Raw genomic sequence first — 23998 nt, 5'->3', positions numbered from 1 at the left:
CACACCCTGCCCACTTTTATTCAGGGCATGTTTCCCTCTTGCCTTTTTAGTGTCCTTGGCATTCTTGCTTCAGAAGTAAAATGGACTGCCGCTTGTGCTGACTCCCTGACTTTCTCTAAGACAAAAGGCAGGATCATTAGCCACAAGGAGCCTACATGTGACTTGGCAGACAATAATGGTTTATGATCAAACAACTTGTCAGTACGTCCCGTTGAAAAGAAAGGGGTGCAAGGAAAAAAAAAAATAAAAAATTCAATATAGGATCAATCAAATTTTAGAGCCGTGTAACAAATAGTGCTGATGATGCAAGGATAGCAGTCCCTCCAGGATGGGGCGGGGAGGTTCAGCAGAGAAGTGGGGGTGGTGGTGGAGAGTTAATTTGGATATTTGTTCTCTCTCATGAACGTTCCACTGCATGACACTGCCGACTACTAATCACATTTCACACAAAAAAATAAATAAATAAAAAAGAGAGTGGGCGCTTTTAGGAATGCTGAAAAGAGACAGGGTCCTTTTTAATCTTTGAAATGCCTCAAAAGTGACAGAATGCTTTCCCCTGCCAAGATGTAAGGCTTCGATAGAGAGTTAAATGTGCTGTGGTCAGCTGAGTGGATCCTGCACGCAGGGAAGCAAATTTAATAATGTATTATCATTCACTGGCGAAGGTGAAATCTCGCTGTCCATCACTGAACGCGGTGGCGGCGGCTGTTTCATGTTACCCCGCCTTTGAAAAAGGAACAAAAGCTCCACAGAAGCATCTGCGTTGGCATCCTTCGCCACTGTACGACTTTAGGCCAAAGTGTAGCTGTGATGTTTCTGCGTCAAAATAATACTGCTGGAGACTGGAAGGTGGGCAGAGTCGGCGTTGGTATGTTTTTCATTAATGCTTCTTTTTTTTTTTTATCAGTGTGCCCTCATTAAAATGCACCAATTAAGCTGTCGGGATAATTAGCTAAAATATGAATTACATTATTATTATTTGTTTTACTCCAATTTGAAACACATATCTGAACATCTGCCCTCGCCGGTACATGCAGTGCTGAGAATAGCTTTACCTGCGTGCCCTTGGACAGAAGAAATGTAATAATTAGCGTCATAATTATTTATTTTTCCCCCTCCTTCCCTAGTAATTTGTGATTCAAAATAACACTGTGGCAGTCAGATAAGGCTGACCCCGACTTTGTATTCAGGGGGCTTTGTGTTTCGTATCAGAACAACACAACCGTTGCGTGCATAGTTATACAGCGCGCTTGTTTGTATAATCTTATGTTCACTGGTAAACAGCAATTACGCAACCGTCACCAACGTACCGCGATCCTGTGCTGTTTGCCTCCATGCGTAATGTTTACTCTGCTAAAGTGCAGATGTAAGGAAGTGTCACAGAGTGAAGCAAAACACATCACCATCTTGCCTGGTATAAATAATTGTATAAATACACTAGTACCAAACAAGGTGAAGTGAAATATGTTGATGTTTTTTTTTTTTTATTGATGGTTATGATTCATTATGGTTTGGAAATCCAGCATCTCAGTATCTCAGATTGCTAGAGTATTGCCTATGAAATATCGTGTAAGGAGTATATTCCTTTAGTCAGTACTTGGGGTTAAAAAGTGTACATTTTTACTTTTTTTTATTGAATTTGGGTTTGACTTATTAATTTTTTGAAAACAGATCACTTTATTCATAGCAGAGATGCACTAATATTTTATAATACATTATGAGTATCAATATATGTTACATTTATGCATTTTAAAGTTAGCCAATCTGACAGTCCTTAAGCCAAAATATTTCTTAATTTGAATATTTTTTATATCTTTGTTGTTGCAGATGTCTTGAAACTATTATAGATATAAAATACACTGAGTTTATTATATTAACCTCTTATACTATATTATTAAGACATATTATATGTGTCTATGATAATAGACAAGTAAATTATGATGAATAATATAAAATCATAACCTCTGTAAAATGTATCATATGGTGAGGTCGGTGCCAATTCCCAGAACTTGTACATATAGTACTTTAGACTGATTGGGAGATTTTGTATTGACATGTCTTAATAGTGATATTTAACTACACAGTTAATTATTTACCCTTCCAGTGTTTTGCTAGACAAATTGATTTGAGTTAAACTTTCGATGATCAGTACTAATTATTAGTCATTCAAAGCTCTATTGTATAACAACACAATATTCTGTGTTGCTGTGTGTGATGTTGTTCCATTATCAATCAGCAGACTTGCAGGACCCCGAGAGTCAGACCTTTAAATTTTGAACTCTTCTGTAATTACGCAGATACTTGGGCTTTTATATCCTTTCACTGGGAGGTAAATCATTCCTAATAAAAAAGAATAGGGGGTGGAGTGAAAAGCTCTGGAAGACTAATTCTCTGCTCTCTCATGGCTTCGCTCGCGTGTTTGAAAGGCTTCCTAAGTATTCCAGTCACCTTGACTTTGCCGCAGCCGGGCCGGGGCTGTTGCTTATCCTGCCTAACCCTGGCCTGTCAATTAGGTGTTTAAAAATTAATCTCTTTAACTGGAAATACCATGCCAGCTTTCTTCTGTCTGCAAATGGATTGTTATTAATTCAAGCAGCTCAAAGCCAGTGTTATGAATAATGTTATCAAAACAGATTTCCACACGTTAAACACATCACCCCCCGTTTAAAAACCCTTAAGTATTTTTATAGCTGTGAACCAGTCGCAAATGGATTTGCATCCATTTTCAGCCGCGCTAAGGAGTCAGACGGGGCTCCTGGGCTCTTCTTCTTCTTCTTTTTTTGAAGTTTACATTTCCATTTTCTTCTTCCCTTGCTTTTTTTTTTTGTCTTTCATCTCCTTCTAAAAGCCGCTCAGTACATAGAGCCTGGATTAGTGCCAGAGTCGACAGAACAACATCCTCATTTCCCTGTAGGGTTTGGTGGCGCTGTACAATGACATTAATATTTCTACCCGTCTACAGTGGGGCTCATGGTTTTGTGATTTATTTTGTGTGCTGATATTGGCAGGTATTTGCAATTATCGTAGTAGCACAAGAAAACTAAATGTTCAAAATGAATACAGTAGATTGTTGCAGTATTCAATTCTGTCTTCATTAACAAACTGTGTTCCTAACCAGGTCTACCCCATGTATTCGCAGATCTAGGTTGGGTTTTCCAAAAGCATTGTAATGCTAAACTCCAGAGAGTTTGAATTCCCCTCTCAGTGTCACCCTAGCTCCATTAATACTTTGGGAATTCCAAGTTTTTTTTTGTATCCAAATATGGCCAGGACCAATTTTTCCTCCATTTTCTACCTCTGCAGTGTGAAGTGAAGTGAAGTGATTGTCACATGTGATACACAGCAGCACAGCACACAGTGCACACAGTGAAATTTGTCCTCTGCATTTAACCCATCACCCTGAGTGAGCAGTGGGCAGCCATGACAGGCGGCCGGGGAGCAGTGTGTGGGGACGGTGCTTTGCTCAGTGGCACCTCAGTGGCACCTTGCCGGCTCGGGATTCGAACCAGCAACCTTCTGAGTACAGGGCCGCTTCCTTAACCACTAGACCACCACTGCCCCTGTGTGTATCAGGCCATACAGGCCATAATTATCGATCTTACAGTCCACAAAGAGGCTCATAAAGAGATCAGCACAAAGATGTGTAACATTGCTTGGGAAACACATATTTAAAATATAACTTTAAGTTTGAGGTCTTTGAAGCTGCCCCTAGTGGCAAAGACCCTGGATCGCAGCCTTTGTAGGTAGGAGTGTAAATGTGGCCTAGGCTGGATAAGAAGGGTTTTTATCCGGGTGTGACTCTTGACCTCAACTGAGTTCAACTGAAAAATAAGTCATTTTAACACTCTTTGCATTTAGGTTGCTGTAGGCTCAGTATGAACTTGCACCATCGTGAGTGGACGGGTTGAAACTGTAATTCCTTTGTGCATTTGGGACACACATGGGATTTCAAATAATTAAACTTGGTCACCACCATAGTGCCACCAAAAATCATTTGCTTTTTAAGTGTTGTTAGTTGGAGCTCTGTGGTCACTCAATCCCCTTACCTTTTAAAAAGCAAGTAAGCCTGACAGGCCCCCATGCCTCCCTCAAAGGATGACCTGTTTACCAAGCACTGCCCATCACTGTTTTACAATGGCCTGCTTTTATACTTCTGTTTCAAGGTGTGCCATCCGAGAAACAAAAGGTGGAGGTCTTTTTTTTATGCAGCCATCACAGGCAGTCAAGCCTTTAATCCTCAGTGGTCCGATAATGACATCCCCTTTGCATTTATTACACAGGCGGGAGAGGAAAATGCTGACTTTGAACAAATGAACACTCTGACCTTTATGCAATAAATATGACACAGGGCGCATAAAAGAGACAAGATATCTTCCTCTCGGATATGCGTCACCGTTTCACGTTCTGTTTCTTCAATTGGCAAGAGGAGAAAAATAGCAACAGCAAGCAATCTTCTCTGGCCCCTTTTGAGTGTTTTGGTGCATAATTTATGAGAGCCTATAAAAAGCTGTGAATATCAGTTGTAATTCTTCTGAATTCAGTTGCTCGCAGGGCATTTACTGGGGTATGTTCTACTGACAGTAGGTGCAAGCTGGCCTAACAGCAACACGTTCGCCTCAGCAGAATTCACAAACGCTGCTGTGACCTCCTACAGTGACCTCAACTGAGTTCAACTGTATAAGAACTCCTTTAAGAAAATAAAGATAAATGAAATGAAAACAACAACAATCATCCATTATTAAAAATGCAATATCCATAAAACTGTGGTGCTGATTCCATGAATAAAGTACTTTTTTTTAATAATAATTAATTCAAAGAAGAAAACCTTCACATATCCTGCATTGACTAGATTTGTGATTTGACTGCTAGGTCATGAAATCCATCTTCTGAAATGCATCATCATTTAGCTGTGGCTGAAGCTGTGGCTGTGGCCTCAATATTCCCATTTTTGAAATGCACTAGATAGGTAAATCAAATTTTTTGAACATAGGATGGTTGTAGGTTAAATATTCTGTAAACAAGTGTTAGAATTGCACCACATTTTGATAGAAGGAGGCAAATTTGTTATATATGAATATTTTAACGTGGTATGCCTTGTTTGCTGCTTGCCTTTGACCAGTGGCTAGTCATCTGACGGTTGTCTAAATGAACACAAACCCTTAAACCCTCCTTCCGTTCCAGTGGATTGTTGAAAAGCACATCCGTTTTGTGCACGGCGGCCGCTTTGTTTTGTCCCTGAAGTTCTCCGACAGTTAAGGATTTATGAATATTTTCCTCCCTCGGCCTGCCCATCTGTGCAGCTATCTTCCCGTGGCCTTGAGAATATGTTTCAATTTATTAAGGCAAAGCAAAGGGCTCATTATTTCAAAGGGAGAGTGGAGTGGCACACTGAATTGGTTATTAATGGAAAGGCTGTGCCATAGGGCAGTCGAAATTTAATGATATCCTACAAGAAAATATGAGGGTGTCACTTTCCAAAAAGTCATGCTAAATGTCAGCATTTTAAGGTCCCGGCGCTAATTTTATGCCTGTGCACAGTAATGTTTTGGAGAGCGTTTAGGAAACACGGCCCAGTGACTGGCCTTATTATCCCCTCTCCTTCACTCCTCTTTCAAATGGGTTTGTGCAGCAAGCGATTTAATCTCTAAGTGTAGGGAACATTAGGGAAGGGAGGGGGGGGTGAAAAGAGGAGAGGGTGGAAAAAAAGAGGGAAAAAAGCAGCTTTTTCCTTCTGATATAAGGCTCTCCGAGCCAAATGTTACCTGTTAATCCAGGCCAGAACTACTCAGGCACTTGACTTTGTCTCGATGCGTGCACGGGCCAGCGGCTCATTTCGCGCACCCCAGTAAAGAGCTCATTACTCGGAGAAAGTGCACTGGCCGTTCCTTTTTTTATTATTGCACCTCGCGCTGAGCACCGATAGTTGTGTCTTTATTCACCTTGTCCAGATGCGTAGCAGGTGTGTGTGTGTGTGTGTGTGTGTATGTGCTGCTCATGCTAAAGGAATCCTGGAAATGTGTTCTCTCCCTGGGATATGTGTATTGTCCAGCCCCATCTGTGCGATATGTCTTTTTTGTATTTATTACTGGTATTACTTCTAAGATGGTGTGCTGTATAATAATGGTGGATCTGTGAGAAATCAGTAACTCAGTTTTCTTTGGTGTACAGCTCCTGTCATATTACATCACATTACAACTATCCACAGTGAGTAACAATGACACACACAGTATGTATGTATATAAGCAAGTTTTATTACAAATAATAACCAATTGTTGTGTGTGAAACCGGAAGACCTGAGAGGATGCCTTGTGAGGAATGTAAGGACTTATGAGGGCAGTTTGTGAGGACTATAAGGACTTGTGAGGATGCTCTGTGTGGACATGTGAGTCTAAAAATAACACAGTACCCGTAAACCTCATGTCCATCATCTTGTTTTTCTTTTGTGTTCTACTAGTCTTATTGGCATGCCCTGTTCATGGTGTAATTTAATTCAGTTCATTAATACTTATTCAGAAGAGCCGCGGTGATGATTTCTTGGCCACTGAGCTCTTTGAGTTACTAGGAAATCTGATGGAAAAGAATCCCGCTGACCCTCTCCCCTGTTTCCTGTTTGTTGAACAGCATTCATAAAAATGCATTTAAGGCAGTTTAGACAGTGCTATTTGTGAACCTTGATCACAAGCTGATCACTGGTATTAGCATCTTATCAAGCCTGTCCTCCTTTTTGCCAGGTATTAAGAAAAGGCTGCTTCATGGAAAATCAAGGAATCTACCCTGCAGCACACTTTTGTTCATTTTTGCATCCTTTTCCACTCACACTGATGATATTAGCTGCTACCCAAATTTATAGCACCATTAAAACATAGCGTTATATCATATATAAAGCCCGGCGGTGTGAACACTAAAAGCATATAGGTGTCTTTAAAAGCTGATTGCGCTGTATGCACCACGCTGCCCCCCACACTGCTGCTGCTGGCCCGTCTTTTTTTAGTATTAGTGGCGTGTAACGTAATATTGTCTCCATTTACCAGGATGAAAGGTCGTAGCCATTCCCTCAGAAGGAGGCAACTTTTTCAGCCACAGTGGCAGGTCAAATAAAATGTAATTATCTGTTGAGAGCATCGGCTCGCCCGGCTGTGGGGTAAACTGACATCCTCCAGGTTTAAGCATTCAATTCTCCTGCTGGGAGGAACACGAGTTTGCAAGGACACAGACTTCACCTGTCAATATATCACGGGGACTGGCCGGCCAAATGTAGCTCTCTCTCTCTCTTTCTTCCTTGGTCTCTGTACATGACGGGAGTGCAGTAGGTACCTCCGGCTCACCGCCTCCGCGTGAGGAATCAGCTGAAAGCCCCTCTGGGAGTTCAATTCAAACAGCGCAACTCCAAACATATGGCAGATTTTCAGTTCCCAAGGTCAATTAAAACCCTTTATTGGGCAAACGTTTTCCAAATTTCCCAAGGTTTATTCCTGATTTGCCACACTTAAGCCGGTACTCCGCTTGTTATGACTTTCAATCAGAGATTCCATAATAATTTCGAGAGGGTTTGTCTCATTTGGTATCTACAGTTATCATATGCGTTTGTCCTTTTTCGTTTGCACTGGGATGTGGTAGGGCAACTCGCACTACAAATCTAATAAGGCTTAAATTGGAGATAAACCCGCTTCTTTATTATTTTTTACAACATCCATAGTTTGTCAAGTCAATTCCTAAACCCATGTTTTAGCAGCACAACGCATGAGAAAATTAACTGGAAAGGTGATTTATCACCACTACCACACTGTCAAGGACTCCCTCAGCAGCCATGGAGGAGTGGGGGTGGTGGGCGAGGCCTTACTTTAAATTATGGCATTTCATTCAGAATGCATTGTATTTACAGCGTCCCATTTTTATTTGTGGCTCCTATTATCCAGCGAAACAGTTGTGCATGAAATGTTATTTGTGACACGGGTGACCTGAAAGGATTTTGTAAGTATTTCACCGTGGAGTGTGGCGGCGAGGGGGCTGTCACATCTGCTGTCGGCAGCCTTGGTGGAGAAATATCACCTGGCGCGCTCTCCCCTCTCTCCGCCAGTGTTTCCATCACCAAGGCGCCTGGCGCCGTAATTAAGTCGAGGCAAGTGATTCTGGGACGATGGCGAGAGGTAAACATCCCAACATTTGCCAACGTCGATACCCGGAGCTAGACAATCTACACAAAAACGGCTGGGCCCTTAATGGAGACTAACTGTGAGGGAATGGTTCTTTGATGGAGATGAAGACGTTTCTGTAGCGGCTCGATTGAGGGCCGGTAATGCCGACCATCGCCTCTTCCGTTGCATGACGGATTGTTTTCCCGTAGCAAAGCGGTCAGAAATTTCCCTGCGATTCTATGCGGCGCTGCCGCGAGACCCCGCTGTGCCCAAAGTGGGTTAAACCGGTGATTTATGATTAATGCTGACAAGAAGTATGGGACAAAAATGCCTGCAAATCAATTACATCTCTCTGACAACCGTATCGCCTTGTTGTTCATCATGTACCGACTCGCCCTGTCTTCTACTGTGTTGCGTGGTGGAGGGGGGGTCTGCACGGAATCGTCGCAAAAGTGGCCAACGGCAGAGATTTTTAGGCCCTGATCTTGTTACTGCTTCAATAGACCAGGGGAATACGGTGCCATTTACGCCAGATATTCACCATTTTATTTTGATCTAGTGAGGGCTGTCTCCATTATTTCGTCTTGTTGGCTTGCTCACTCACCACTACATATACAAACCAAATAAATCACGACACACCACAACCCAGCCCCCCACCCCCCCAAAAAAAACAAAAAAACGACTACAACCGCAGACCTTTTTATGTGCAAAATGAAATCACATGCAAATGTTTGTCCATTAGCCATCCATCCATTTTAATTAGCCAAGTGGATTGAAGTGGATGTGAAGTCGGGGTCTTTGGCAGGAGCCACAGCGTTCCTCTCTTCCTGGAAAATACAGATATTGCGAAGCCCCTAACAACGCTTGCTAATATTTAGTTTTTCGGCGGACTCGCCGTTTTCGGGGCATTTGCAGACACTCTGAATAATCTCTGTTGTATTATGCCCAATCTGCTCTGGAGATGGATGAAATAAATACTTTAAACTAATTAATACAGCAGCAGCTGTTAGCACGGCCTGGCTGGCATTAGTGAATATTGATAGAAGTTGAGGGTCTCGTACCGCCTCGCTGTGTTTGTACAGGATTAAGAAGGTCATGGAAACATGTAGCCATAGCTGGGATTTTTGGATATTGCACAGATCCACGTCTGGAACTACACAGCGATGTAACTGGCTGTTTAAAAAGTCTCCATTTGTGGTTTATGTTACGTGAACTTTGGCAGGTAGGTGAATGGCAGGTAGGGAATGAGGGCACTAAGGTGCTGTCAGGCAGGGGGGATGTTCATTATGACGTCCTGGGAGGCAGATGGCCCCGTGGCAGAGAAGAATGGTAGATGATGTCATCAGGAGGCTGACAGGCCCCAGTGAGCACACTCAGACAGGGGTCGGGCCTCTGTGGCACGACTGGCGGATCTCTGGACTCCAGTGGCATCTGGAATAATGTTTGCAGAGCTGTGCTGTTAATGCTATTACTGACATAAACCGAGAAGGGTTAATGCTATATGTGAGATCACTCTACTACAACAGAGAAAATAAAAACTAAAAAATATATTTAAAAAACTCATTTCTAGCAAAAAATAAAATGCCCATTTTTTCTATTGCGGTCTTCACTATTATTTGTAGAATTTCAACATTTCCTAGGTGTTATTGTTATAGTATTTAATAGGGCATAATTGTGTTTCGAGCTGTTCATCACCACAAACATACCTGGGAATACATGAGTATAAATATTTATGAATGGTTAATGCATGTTAAAAGGGTCACACTGTGGCAAAGTGGTTAGCATTGTGCCCACACACTTCCAAGTTTGTGAGTTTGTCTGTGTGGAGTTTTCATGCTCTCACAGTGTTTCTGCTGGGTTCTCCAGTTTCTTCCTGCCAATCAAATGCACGTCCATTATGTGAATTGTTGACACTAAAGTGCCTATAAGTATGAGTGTGTGTGTGTGCCTGTGGTTCCCTGCTCTGTTCAAGTCCCTGCGACACGCCCAGTGTCCCAGGATGGGCTCCAGAAGATCTGGATTCCGCGGTTATGGATACTGAGTGAGTGAGAGTAATACATGTTAAATAGCTGTTGGTTGCTAAGCAGTGAGGTCGAATGCCAGTTGTCCTGGAATCCCTCTCAGCCAGTCTTAATGTGCATTTGGAATGAACTACTATTGAATGATGATAAATAGTATTAATAAATGGCTGTTGCTTTGACAGCAAAAAATGACCTCCAGCTTCCACAGCGAAAAACAGTTCCGTCATTGTTGTTGACATGCAACATCGTTTAGTCAGGTAAGCAGTAAATGCGTCAGAATATTGTTTGAACAGACAAAACTGCCTCACAGCCAGTCACAGCACAAGGCAGGAAACAACTGCAAATGTATGATCTAGCTTAATGAAGCGTATTCATTTTTTCGTCATCTCTCTGGAAGATAAAGGTCGTTACATGAGTGTTGGTCATAGCTGCTGATTTGCACAGTGTTTGCGGGCACTTTGCTTTACCCGTTGCGCTCCGAAACTGGCTTCTGCAGCACATGCATCTCAGACATTGCTGCGAATGAGAGCCCTTCATTCCCCCCAGAGTTTTTTTAGAGGCAAACCTTTCTGGAGATTAAATCCATTTGCCCAGAATGGCCTGGCCTGGGTGCCAGGGGAGAGGTTGTAGTGTTGAAACATGGTAAATGAGGCTTCCGCACCCAGTGCCATATGGCCTTTGTTGAGGAGCCAGGGCCCTCGCTAATCTAGGCCTGCCATATGCGTCTGCTTGAGTGTGCTTCTTCATATCTGAGAACAAACATGCCATATGGAATGGGTGGGGCACAACTTCTCACATCTCTGTGCCCAGGACAATATCGTTAACAAATGACCACTGGTTAAAAATAAAAAAAAGCAAAGCAAAACAATAAAAGAGGTAAAAAGCAGGTCTCTGATGCCCAGCGATGGCTTTTCATACGAATGAGGCTACTGGGGGTGTTGCTAAAAGCTTCAAATACAGTAGCATCAATAATAAGCATTGCTCTGACAAAAGAAGAATGGGATATCAATCATTCCCGCCCGATTGGCCACTGTAGCGTACAATGCTAATGTAATTTTGCACAAACAATAGGCCTTCAGATGCTAACTGAACAGAATGCTATTAACAGTTGCACCATGTGGTTGGCTATGTCATTTATTACGTGTGCTACTGTACTGGAATCAGCGGAGCTTCTCTCTTTTCTTGCCTTTTTTGTTTGGTCTAGAAGACACTCCCATGTGCACGCCAACAGCGAGAGATAGCTACGAGAGGTTGTCATTCGCCGGGCAGGCCTTGCCCCCAGGATTTCCTGCTCCCTTCCTGTTCCCCGATGGCCTGTCTTCAATAGAGACACTGCTGACTAACATACAGGTAAGCACAATGCTCTCCGGTCCTGCCGCTCTGCGCACACAGTGTCATGGCGGCAGACGTGCAACTTATTCCCCAGCGACTCGCAGTTACAGATGCCCCAGAATAATGAACGCCCGCAGATAACGTATGTGTTCCATATGGCTGTCAGTATTGAACCTTCCAGGAATTGTTACCGCTGCGGGCGGAATCAGATTTCCTTTATCGGACATTACAGATATGACTAACCGTTGCCGGAATGTTTAAGCGCCCTCCATGGAATACAGCGGCATTTGACTGCATGTATGGATGTGGACGGGAGCAGACAAGCAGAAAGCTCAGCATGGCGGCGACACGCAGTAGCAGTATGTTCATCAGTGAGCGTGGCCAGGCGGACTATATTGTTGTTTTACTGCAAATGTGCCCAGTCAGAAAGATAAATGCACTTGATTACCATAGCTTCTAAGACTAATGATGTGAGTACAGTACAGGGACTCAGAGAGTCCTGCTCATTGCTCTTGTGTTACGGACATCAGAGTCGAGATGATCCTACTGGCCCCCGTTGTTAATTAGCACACACTCCTTTGAGCCTGCAAAGTTTAGTTCGTCATATCTAATCTCCGTCTCAGAATATTTTTGAGTGAACGCTCATGTACAAATCAACAAAACGTATCCAAGCAGAAAATTGAGATGAAGCAACTTAGCCTAAATTGGGGTCATAAGAAGGAACAATTAGTATGATATAGCCCATTGCATTTGATTTAATTGCGTGTGTATAGGGAATAATTGTTTTGAAATGGTCACAGTAAAGTTTGCATCGTAAGTATGCTAATCTCCCTCTTAGAACATTATCTAGAGAAAAGCCCATTTTGTATGTTTTATTTATGAGAATGATTCCCCTAGATGCATATTTCCATACACAACCCTCTCTTGCAAACTGGAGTTTAAATCTATCTTTAAATGTAGTTGTTATTTTCATATTTAGATATTTTATGTATATTCATGTGTGGCTTAGAAGGAATCAGTGGGCCATTTTCATTTCATTTTAGTGATTTAAAGTTATACATTATCCTTTATTGATTAATGGAGTATTTAAATCTAGATGTCCTAGTTCAGAACCAAAACAAAAGAAACATAATATGGAATTAAACCAGGAATACAAATGAATGTGAATGTGTGTATGTTAAGGGCCTGCTGAAGGTTGCCATAGACAACGCCCGCGCTCAGGAGAAGCAGGTGCAGCTTGAGAAGACGGAGTTGAAGATGGAGCTTTTCAGGGAGAGGGAGCTGAGAGAGACCCTGGAGAAACAGCTCGCAGTAGAGCAGAAAAACAGAGGTAACACACACACAGAACCACACATTCTCACAAACATACACATATACCAAAGCCTGGGAGAACAGCTCACTGAGAAACAACGAGAACAGATGAAACATAGAGAACCACAAGCACAACCCTTCATACATTAACATGGCATAAACCACACAAAGAGAAACACACACACACACACACACCAACATCCACTTAAACGCTTGTATGTGTTTCTCCGAGCAGGGCATGAATGAACAAGCGTATAAAACCATATCTTAGCAGACATACTGAGAAGAGGGTCAATTTACAAACAGCAATTGATTATGCATGCAATGGCACTTAATGCCATATGAATGTAGTTACGCCGAGCAAACGTGTGTGTTTTCAAAGATAAAAGATTCATTTGCTTTAATAAGGAAAAGTGCCGCGGCACTCCCGCAGATACAGTCAGCAGTTCTCTATTACAGAGTTAATACTCATAATTACAAGTACATATTATGATATTAGTATGAATGATTTATGCCTGCTATAAACAAACGTGTCACAAAATATAACTTAATCCCCTCATGTTCTATGCATCCAGTGCACATAATTAATCAAATAGAATTTAATAAGCCAATTCCACAAAAGTGTCCCTCTAAATGCACTCATTTTGTTTAAACCCCTGCAGCCTTCTCCCACTTAATATTCAGCGTGCTGTTCATGACTGGGGAAAAAAATAAGTTCGCTAAACCCTGTCTCATTGGCATTTTAACCTGGGTTAATCTAGGTTATCTTCGACTCAATTATTTTTGGTAATGACGCAAAGCTTTTTTTTATTGAAGGAGTACTGAGGATTTTGCTCCACCGTGCTGTAATTTTTTTTTGACCGTTTATATTAGAAAAAGACTGAGCATATAATTTCTGTTGAAACTCTTAACAAATATTTTTGTCTTCAGCAATAATCCAGAAGCGGTTAAAGAAGGAGAAGAAGGCTAAGAGGAAATTGCAGGAAGCTCTGGAGTATGAAGCCAAGCGTCGGGAGCAGGCCGAGCAGACGCTTAAACAGACCTCCCCCTCAGAAAACCTACGGTCCCTCAACGGTGGGGCACTATTACACACACTGTTTCAGTATTCATATCTTGGTGAGGACCGCATTTGTCATAAGAAATCAAATATGCAAGACATTTTATATTGCCCAGATACCCCCTTTTTTCATGATTACGTAAATCATTTATTACGCGGTAACATACTTTTTGCACCATCTGCAAGTATTTTGTGGTTTGCCCCAAATGTAAAATTTTAAGCACATAAGTACCACAAATGGGTACAGCCAAAACATATCCAGCCATACCTTCAACTTTAACAATGGAAAGTGCGTTATTTTGCTTTTTTGGTTAGACTTAAAGATTTAAAGAAATGTCCCCACACAGCAAGGTGTGCTATCTGTGTCCCCATAAGAATACATACACACACAGAGGCCTGCCACCTCCTATCAAATGCATATGCGCCTGTTCATAGATTTTTGCATACATCTCTGGCGGCAGTGTAATGGCAGCAGTGTAATGTTTGTTTATATGGTTGTCCAACGTATGTTGAGACTCAGACTTTCCAAATGCAACACTCGCTCCAGCTCCGTGTTTCCCTGAAACAGGTATAGTGGCGTGTGAGTGAGCTGTCAGGATTTCAGGAGGCATCTGAGTTTTGACATGTGTTTGAGACACCCGTTTGCATTTACTCTGCATCTGTTTGCTAGACGTGCGGGGATCCCAGCAGGTTTAAATTGAGTCCAGGATTTATGCAGCATGAAAAGGTTGTGCTGTCAGAAGGTTGCGCTTGCTATCAGAAAAGTATCATGCGCGCTGGTGTGTTTGCACGCCACATTTGCTACGTCTGGCCAAAAGTAGGAAATTCAGCCAGGAACATAAATTTAAAGCCCATACGTGGGGTGAATCCTTGGTCACAGACCTAGTGGGTTTTTGGCACTCGGAATAGATACAGGAATCGCATAATACTGTCTCATATGTCAAAAATGAGCTTTTCTGTTTACAACTTGCGAGACAACTGCTGTTCAATCGTCATTATCCTTCAATTTTCACAGACTCACTGACCCAGGAGATGGAGACTGACCGCAGCACTGGCAGAACAGATGCTGAGAGGACAATACAAGGTACATGTTTTGAGGAGGCTATAAATCTCTCGGCTGCTGGTGCATATGAGCTGCTGTTAAAGAGCGGCCCGATACTCAGCCGCGCTCGTGGCCATCTGGGCCACAGTTCTCGCAGATCAGTCCCAAGGTCAAGATGGCGCCCTGTCAACTGCACAATATATAGTACAACAAAGCTTGGGTCTCTGAACCTTACGACTGCATTTAAACTGATGGTCCAATGCATGCTTCACTAACGTTCACAAATTCCCCAATCATCTGTATCCTCACACATCAAGTAAGGGCCGTCTGCAAGCTAGAAGTTGCTAGCCAGATAGCATTTTCTTTTTTAATATCCAAAAATCCAACAGCGATGTACTAGGCACTTATTTAAAACTGCTGCTTGTTTGTTAGTCTAAAGACAATCCTTAATGATATTTGCGCATGTGAGGCACATCAAGACTTGAAGTTTACGTCCTCCATAATAAGGGTGTAGCGTGATAGCTGTCGATTATTTGCCTCCTCCTGCGTTAAATACAAAAACATCATAGAATATTGTGCTCTGGCTCACAGAAATATTTACACCGCATCAAAAAGGATAGTTAGTTTCTCTTCTTGAAGATGTAAGACAACTACCAAGTGGTTCTTCCATGTTTTATCAATTTATTTCTGTAAATCCTGAGGATGCCTTTGATCTTACACTAGTGTACAAGCCACACACATAGTGTGGAGACACTTTGAAACCAGTGCCCACTGTGTCTTTCATAAGGTGTCTTATTGTAATGCTAATATATTATACACGATCAAGTTAGTCAAAGTTAGCATTCACCACGTGGAGCAAAAACCTTACAAAATGACTGTCCTGTTTAATGAGGAATACCTGAGGTATGTTAACTGCATTGATTCAACACACCAGGGTTGAAATGTTTGACATTAAGTCTATTATTGAGTTTGTAGAACTTTTATTCACTAATCATTTATTCACAAATTAGGCATCATTATGAATATCTTGTTGCTAAGGGCACAGACAAATAGTATCAACAGAATGTTTCTTAGCATCAATCAATGCTATTTTAGATTTGGCTAGATATGGCCATTTTGAATGAATATGCTCAATCATTTGGATTTGTTATCATTACCATTAAGGAAACATATATACTGTGAGTGTCTCTTTTGACTGTCTGATGTCCTGCTGTAGATGTTGGTTTAAACAGATCCCCCGAAGACCCATAAATCAAAGAAAAACCTAAAACACACACAACGCTTCTCTTGTGTGGCACTCCTCTGCTACTGCACCCTTGCTGAACACCTTGAACGAGCTGAATTCATTTTTTTACATTATTTTTATTATTCTAATTTCCCTGTTTAATTGTACCCAGCAGCATCTTGAGAACACTAGTCTTATCATCGGCCATGGTCTCAATTTTCCTTTGAAAATGGCCCATGGAAATTGCTATGAAATGCAGAGAATGGTGCACTAATAGTCAGAGACGAGTAAAAGGCTTATAGCCCAGTTTGATTAGCCTACTTAAAGGGTATTTTTTGTGAAGAGAGAATACAGGGGGCAAATTTGATGTAAGACCAACAGTGATTTTGACTTAATTAAATTATATGAGTGTGTGCTGGTGAAGACTCCCCCCATTCCAGTTCATAATAGTTATCATATTCTGTGCATTAGGGTAAAGATATAGCCACTGCAGGATAAGGTACATTTATATATCACATTTCACACCAAATTTATAATTTTATCTGCTCTAATTAAAGAAAAGAATTGAAGAACAAAGAGAATGCTGTATTTGGAAAAGTTTAAAGAGGGTTCCTGACATTACACCATTTGTTTCTCATATGCATAAAAAGTGTATTCACAATTTCTTCATGCTATTGCATCAGCGTTTGTTGGAGTTATCACACATTTGTTCTTGTCTTAATCAGAGCAGAAACGCAACTGTAATGCATTATGGGGAAAGAACTGAGGCTTTTTTAAGCATTTGTACTGTCAGTCTTTATTCTTTTTATATATTTTTTTAATAAAGGACGTGGTGAAGAAGCCAGAGGAACAGGGTTCTGTTAATCCAGCATTTGTCAGGAGCTTGTTTTCTGCAGCCGGCTCTGCATAATGACTCTCAAATGGCAATGAAGATGATGTTGATGAATTGCACAAGCAAAAATAGATAAATAAATATATAAACCAAACCCTATCACAGGGAAAAAAAACGAAAAAAAAGGAAGCCCCAGTAACGTGCACCATAATTTCCAACTCATGGCTGTATTAATGAGAGTGGAATTTCAGGGAACTAATTATTTCTATTTGTCTTTTGTCACACTCTGTAATTCTGCTATATTAACACAGTCTGTGTTTATTAATTGCTTTCCCAGCGTTTTGAATCCAATCCAAGAATGAGCTCCAGTGTTTTCCTTGCCCCTTGTGCTGTTGGGAAGAGTGTCGCGCCTGTAGTTCCTGGCGGCGCCGTGCGTAAAGATCTTGCCGGTGTCTCTCCTAATTCTCGCCGCTTGCCACTTGATGTGTTCCACAAGTTTTACGTGACCCTGCGAAGGGGGAGATAAAGTTCTTTGTTGTGAGATTAAACATCAAAACAGTTAAAGTGAAATTAAAATTAAATGAATGAATGTCACTGAAGCAAAAAAAAAAAGAGGCAGTAATTAATGGTTCCCTTAATTGTCTTCATAAAATATTTGCATGGGCATAATTTGCATAATTTACATGTATTAATTAATCTTTCAAAGGAATTTTATGCTGAGAGAAGCCAAAAATTCCCTTTGTTTTATTTAGCATCTAATGAAATATTTATCCTCTTTAATGAACTTTTCATCTTGAATTGAATATAAAAAATGCTAAAGTTTTAACATATTTTAATGATGGCAGACGTCCAGATTTTTCTCCGTCAAAATTTGCTTTTCCGTCTTTCTGCTTGTGTTTTAATGTATTACAGTTCAGCTACACCCCATTTGACTGGAGATTAATGAACTAATTACTGAATATAAGATCAGCTTCTCTGTACGATATTATAACTGTGTAGACAAATTCATATCCTCCAAAGATCACTGTGCTAACTAATTGATTTATGACGATGGGAAAAATGTTGTTCGCACCTAAAGCTGAGGAGAAACGCGTCACTGGCTAATCATGGCATTACGTGTGCGTACGTCGCGTGACCCCAACTTTCTCCTCCCACTCCACCTGCTCATTGGCAGGAGCGCTCTTCAGTCACATATCCACATAATCAGACGTGACTCTGGAATATTTCAGCCATTATATTTCAAAGCCATTCCTGGACTGCTGTGGGGGCACTTATATCGATTAATAACCCTGACCTGGACTCCTTTGAAGTTGAAGAGTGAAGGCGGACGATGGGAAGAAAATATTCCATAATACACTTTCTGATTAATATTTCTTAGTTACTTTAGATGCTGTTGCTGCTATTAGCATTAGATGTAAAAACTGATTTGAGCCTTGCATTCTGATTCCTAAGATTCCTAAGAATTTCAATATTGCATAATGTCTCATCCATTTAGTCACAATGACAAGCAGACCTAAGACTATTTGGATCTAAGACTATTACACAACATGATTGTAGAAGCCAGTTGTAAAAGGCCATAAATTAATAGTTAAGTGTACACTGGGGTATTATCACAATCTGTCTCATTATGTTATTGCTTATTTGAGCATGAATGTTGGATCTATATAAGATGTTTGGAATATTACTTGCTAGTCATGCCTTTTAATTCAATATAGCCTTGTCAGTAGCTTTTTGGTGATTTTGGGGGGGATTTCTGGCATGTTTGTGCTCTTCTACAAGCCTTTGTTACTTGCCAAGGGGTCACAGGGTTTCCCAGTGTGCAAGTATCAATATGTTTACGGATTATGATGTACTGAAAATCTGAGTGGCCCTGAATCAATTAATGATGGGAATTCACAGACGCTGACCCGTGTTATCCCAATTAGTGGCTTTATTGGCACTGAATGGGACAGTAATGATTCCAAATTGACTTCAAGGCGCCCCGTCCAAGTTTATCCTCACCAGGCTGGAACCTTGATGCATCCCTCTCCGCACGTTTGATCCCTCGTTCCGATGCCTCTTTCCTGAAGCGCCAATCGTGTCATCTCTAACCGAGAGTAGCATATTACCTCCTCAAGCAGTCAGCCCATTTGATGTCTTTTCAGTTCGCACTTTTTCTCCTTTAGAACGGATTTAGGGTTGCGCTGCCAAAGGGAGGACGCGCTGCATAAAGGCAGTAATGCGGCGTTCCCCTCGCCGAGGAAATCTAAGGCTAATAAACGTCAAACAAGCTCCTGAGCCGTGCCTAACAGATGCTTTTCCCAGCTCAGCGACGGAGACCGTCTGCCTGCTCACGCGAGCCCGTGGATGAGTGTTCTTTGGAAACGGACGAAGCTCGTTAGATTGCATGTGTCGGAAGATCGCATCAGAGGAGAATTGCCTGTTCTTTTTTTTTTTTTTCAATAAAATGCTGTGCAATCAAGTACAATATTATGTTCGCACAAGCATGTCACACCGTCGTGAGGTTGCTGTCACCATTTGCCTTTTTTGTTGAACATTAAGCATTGCCGGTGCATTGAGTCATCACACTTTCTCCAGCTCTGTGACAGAGGAAATGAATTGTATCTGAGTACTCCTACACCCCCCACTCAACTTACAGAATATTTTTTACATAGCAAAAACATAGACAGTGTGTTGTGACTGGCGTAGAGGTTGAGAGTTCATCCATGTTAATTGCTGGCGCACACTCATATTAAAAACAATGTATACAATGTATGCTATTTACACCCTGGTCTTAGGTAGCGCTTTATATTAATTGTATCTTGGTGATAGTAGTATGGTGTAGACTGGTTAATTATTACTATATTACTGCATTGTTAATTATTACCCAGGTTGTAACAGGTTTGGGTCAGTGTGCACTGGAGGAAACCCTGGTAAAGCATGCAGAGAAAGATGCCCACCGGTAAAAAAAGAGCATTTGCCTTCCAATGTAAGAGGCAATGTGACCTGGAGTATGTAGCAATGAACATTATTTACACCCTGGTGTAGGTAATATTTACTCCACACAGTGTAATCTGTCCTACAATGTAAGTAGGAACATATGAAATTAACACTTTAGTGTAAGTAGCAATGGACTATTTACAACCTTGTGTAGGAAAAATATTTTCATCCTGATCACAGTTTAAAAATAAAAAAAGAAAAATTCTCCTAACATGTTTTTTTCTCATTTTCATTTGCAGATGGAAGACTTTTTTTGAAAACCACAGTGATGTACTGACTCGACATGTAAAGAGGACTGGAGACGTACCTGTCAAGAGCGCCTCGCCATCTGATTTAATTACAGAAAACAGGTCAAACACCTCACAGAAACGCAGAGGAAGCGTCTGTCCCGGAGTCGAACGAAGGGTTGAGTCCGAGCGTAGAAAGTAGGACTCGATCTTTTTTTTACACCGATACCAACATCACACAGCGAATAAAACGAAGTTGTATGGTATGGGTTAGTGGTTTGGAAGGCAAAAAAAGAGTATAAAAAAAATTGAGCACAGAAAAAAATTACTGTACCATATGGTACCCTGGTGATTATCTTTCCAACACATTCACAGCACTGAAGATTTTTATACTGTATTTAAACCAGCGAGAAAGCTTTGAAGGAAATCTGTTTCAGAGGCATTTTTTTTTTTTTTTTTGTATTTTGAGACATTCTTAACTGTCATTGTTATTTGCCATGATGACAAAATATCTTAGTGTGGGGTAAAGCCTCTGAAAATGTGAATTTCGATATATGCTGATCAATGGAGGAAAAAACGAATATTTGATTTTAAATGTTTTTTCTAAATTAGAAGAATACAATCAAATTTAATTTTTACCATTGTTGTATATACAAGAATCAAAGATAGTTAACTTGCTCATTATGGTATGTGTATATAACATTAAAATATGGTATTGTGTATGCAGTAGCTGTATTAGGGAAACAATACCAACCATTTTAATTACATTTATAGATTATCTTTGTTCTGTTTTTGTTTTTTCTTCATTTCTGAGCCATCGTTATTTTCAGATAGCTGCCATTTTTTTTTGGTGAGGAAGCATGCAGGCATGTACTTGTGTGTCCAGAAATTATGATATCTAATAAATTCATTACTGTGCTGAAATAAAAACAAGATACAAGCATCACCAAATCTTACATCACTGTATGGAATGAACAAATTGTTTAATTTAAATACTGCAATTGACATTGACAGAAGGTAATTCCGTTCTATAAGCCCCAAATCAACACAAAATATGTCTTTTTATCATTCTAGTAAAATAACTCACCTCTTCCGTTCTTGTACCAAAATTGCTAAACATCTCAGTTTCTCCTCGCTCCACACCCCAGCCTCTGGCTCCAGTTCAGTGTTGACCACCAGAGCTCTTAAATCTTGTATGTTTTTTTTGCTACAGACGAAGCAAGCCGAGCTCCAGTGATCCTTCGCTTTTAAAAAAAAACGTGGTCTCAGTAAATCACCACCCACCTTCCTTATGTCTCCAGTGTAAGAGAAGCATTGTTAAATAATCGGGGGGCACAGATTGTATTGTGCCCCTTGGTCAAATCCTGTTTTTTTGTTTTTTTTGAGAACTTCTTGTGTCAGCCACACGGAACACATTTTCTCCTAGCATAAGAACAGAGCCACAGTTAATGTTCAAGAACCTAATTAACTGCTTCCGAAGAGCTTCATCTAGCATTTACCTGGTTTGCCTCACTGTCATATGCAAATGGTCGAGACCGAATGGCAGTACGTCCACCGGTGTGTGAGTTTATTTGGCTGCTGTGTCAGAATACAGTAATTGTATACACTTAAAACTTGTATTGGTGGTAAAATGTGATTTATAAAATAATACAAAAACAACAAAAAATATCAAATCAAATTATATTATAGATTTAAAAGCACTTGTACAGAACCTTGTTGAAAACTTTCCCATACATTTCTCAGTCTTGTTAAATTTATGAGGCAGCGTTTTTTATTGTTATCTTGTTAAACATGATTTTCTTACTTTTGTTGTTATGTTGTTCCAATCTTCGGACAACTGAAGTGTTTTTTTTTTTGTTTTTACTGTGTCAACTATATGTTGCAATTTTAACTCAAATTGAAAGAGGACTTGCTTTTAGTTTGACTCTCTAGATGTTCTATAACATTATTCCATGCAGGTATACACTGTAGCCAGATTTAAGAGCATATCGTTTCTCCTCACTTTGTATTGCAGTAACAGAAATGTATGAGTATTCAGATAAGAATGTCTTGTTTTTATAAGTGTTCTTTTTTTCATTGGATTTTTGTGAGTGAAAGTGGAATGTGTGTGTGTGAGTGAGTGCATTTGCATGAATGGATGTCTGTTTTATATTCCATAGTGTTACTCCATAATAAAAAGATATGTACAGCTTATGAGGATCAGACATAGCTCTTTTAAACGTGAATAAATTATTTTATGTGTTACTGTGTATGATATTTCCCTGAGTCTCAGTAAAGTTACATTTTTCATCTTCTTTGATTTTTTTTTAAGATGGTTTCTTTTCTAGTGCCAATTCATCCAACAACCAAAAAGATAGAAACCAATTCAGATAGATATTAATTTAGTTCCAACTATTTGGAAATAGAGTAGCCAAGAAGTCAGATGCAAATGTAAAAATAACTTTACATCCATATTCTGTAGATTTATCTTTTTCCATTACACACCAGCTACAGCATCATTCAGCGGCTTTTTTCAAAGGCGGGTTAATAATGCAGCTTTTAGTAGACACATACAGGATACACCAGATTTCATTTTATGAAATTGAATCCATAAAGTGGTGAAGTCTGACCTACCTGCTCAGGGTTACAGAGATATGTGTATAAGAGCCGTCTGCAGCTGTCTGCCACAACATTAAACTCGCCCACAGGTGAAACTGGTGCTTCTGCATGGGTAAAAAGTGAAGTGATTGTCACTTGTGATACACCGCAGCACAGCACATGGTGCACACAGTGAAATTTGTCCTCTGCATTTAACCCATCACCCTTAGTGATCAGTGGGCAACCATGACAGGTGCCCGGGGAGCAGTGTGTGGGGACGGTGCTTTTCTCAGTGGCACCTCAGTGGCACCTTGGCGGATCGGGATTCGATCTGGCAACCTTCTGAATATGGGGCCGCTTCCTTAACCGCTAGGCCACCACTGCAAGAAGCAAGGAGAAGCAAGATGCATTATGGGAAAAAAGCACATATCTACCATCTACAGTGGGGGAAATGATTATTTGATCATCATTGCTGGTTTTGTACGTTTGCCAGGGAAACGATCAGTCTATAATTCCAATGGCTTCTCAACTTGTTACCTGTAGACACTTGTCCATAGAGGTAATCAATCTGTCCAGATTCCAAACTCTGCATCATGGCCAAGACCAAAGAGCTTTCCAAGGAGGTCAGGGACAACACAGAAAAAAGTGAACACTGGCTAAAACTGAACTAATCTGTCTCACCAAATATTTTAGCATTGCCGTAATGTAAAAAGACAGGTTACCGCAGGTTTGATTGGTTTATTCACATTATGTCAATGCTAAAATAATAGGTGTGACAAATTACTTCAGTTTTTTAGCCAGTGTTCACTTTTTATAGTGTATGCTCTGAAAAAGTCAATCGTAGCTGTTCTTTGTTTAATGTCTTTTTTCTCATTACAGTAGTTAAAAAAAATAGTAGTTTGCTCTTTTAAACTAAGCTGTGTAATTTATACTTAAAAGAGTAATTTTTTTACTTTACTATAGTGCTATAGACAGCAGGTTTGTTGATTTATTCGCATTACGTTAATGCTAAAATATTATGCATGACAGATTACTTATATTTTTTTTAAACCCAAGCAGCTGGGTAAGAAGGTGTGGTTTTTTGCTAAATGGAAGAACCATAAAATAACTTCCTCGGTCTGGATGTAAGATCTCACCTTGTAGAGCTTCAATGATAATGAGAAAGGTATGGAACCAGCCCAGAACTACTTGTCAATGATCTCAATGCAGCTGGGACTATAGTCACCAAGAAAACAGTAACACACTATGCCATGAGGGACT

The 23998-nt window shown here is 40.6% G+C and overlaps 1 protein-coding gene across 5 annotated transcripts in view; it reads left to right on the top strand.

Moving 5' to 3' along the window:
- Window positions 1-22410, top strand: part of dachd (dachshund d) — a 100745-nt gene extending 78335 nt beyond the window's left edge. For 2 of the 5 annotated variants that reach the window (XM_028991519.1, XM_028991517.1), the window contains 5 exons: window positions 11361-11506; window positions 12671-12818; window positions 13730-13873; window positions 14872-14940; window positions 20174-22410. In XM_028991519.1, the coding sequence (XP_028847352.1) occupies window positions 11361-11506; window positions 12671-12818; window positions 13730-13873; window positions 14872-14940; window positions 20174-20211 (545 nt within the window). In that variant the 3' untranslated portion in view covers window positions 20212-22410. Of the gene's footprint in view, window positions 1-11360; window positions 11507-12670; window positions 12819-13729; window positions 13916-14871; window positions 14941-20173 lie in introns of all 5 variants that reach the window. The other 3 variants (XM_028991518.1, XM_028991515.1, XM_028991516.1) reach the window with 2 other exon arrangements.
- The last annotated feature ends 1588 nt before the right edge of the window (window positions 22411-23998 follow it).

Source organism: Denticeps clupeoides, chromosome 9 (assembly GCF_900700375.1).
Source record: "Denticeps clupeoides chromosome 9, fDenClu1.1, whole genome shotgun sequence".
NCBI classification, from domain to species: Eukaryota; Metazoa; Chordata; class Actinopteri; order Clupeiformes; family Denticipitidae; genus Denticeps; species Denticeps clupeoides.
The sequence above is the reverse complement of the archived record's forward strand: the minus strand, read 5'-3'. Positions and strand labels throughout refer to the sequence as shown.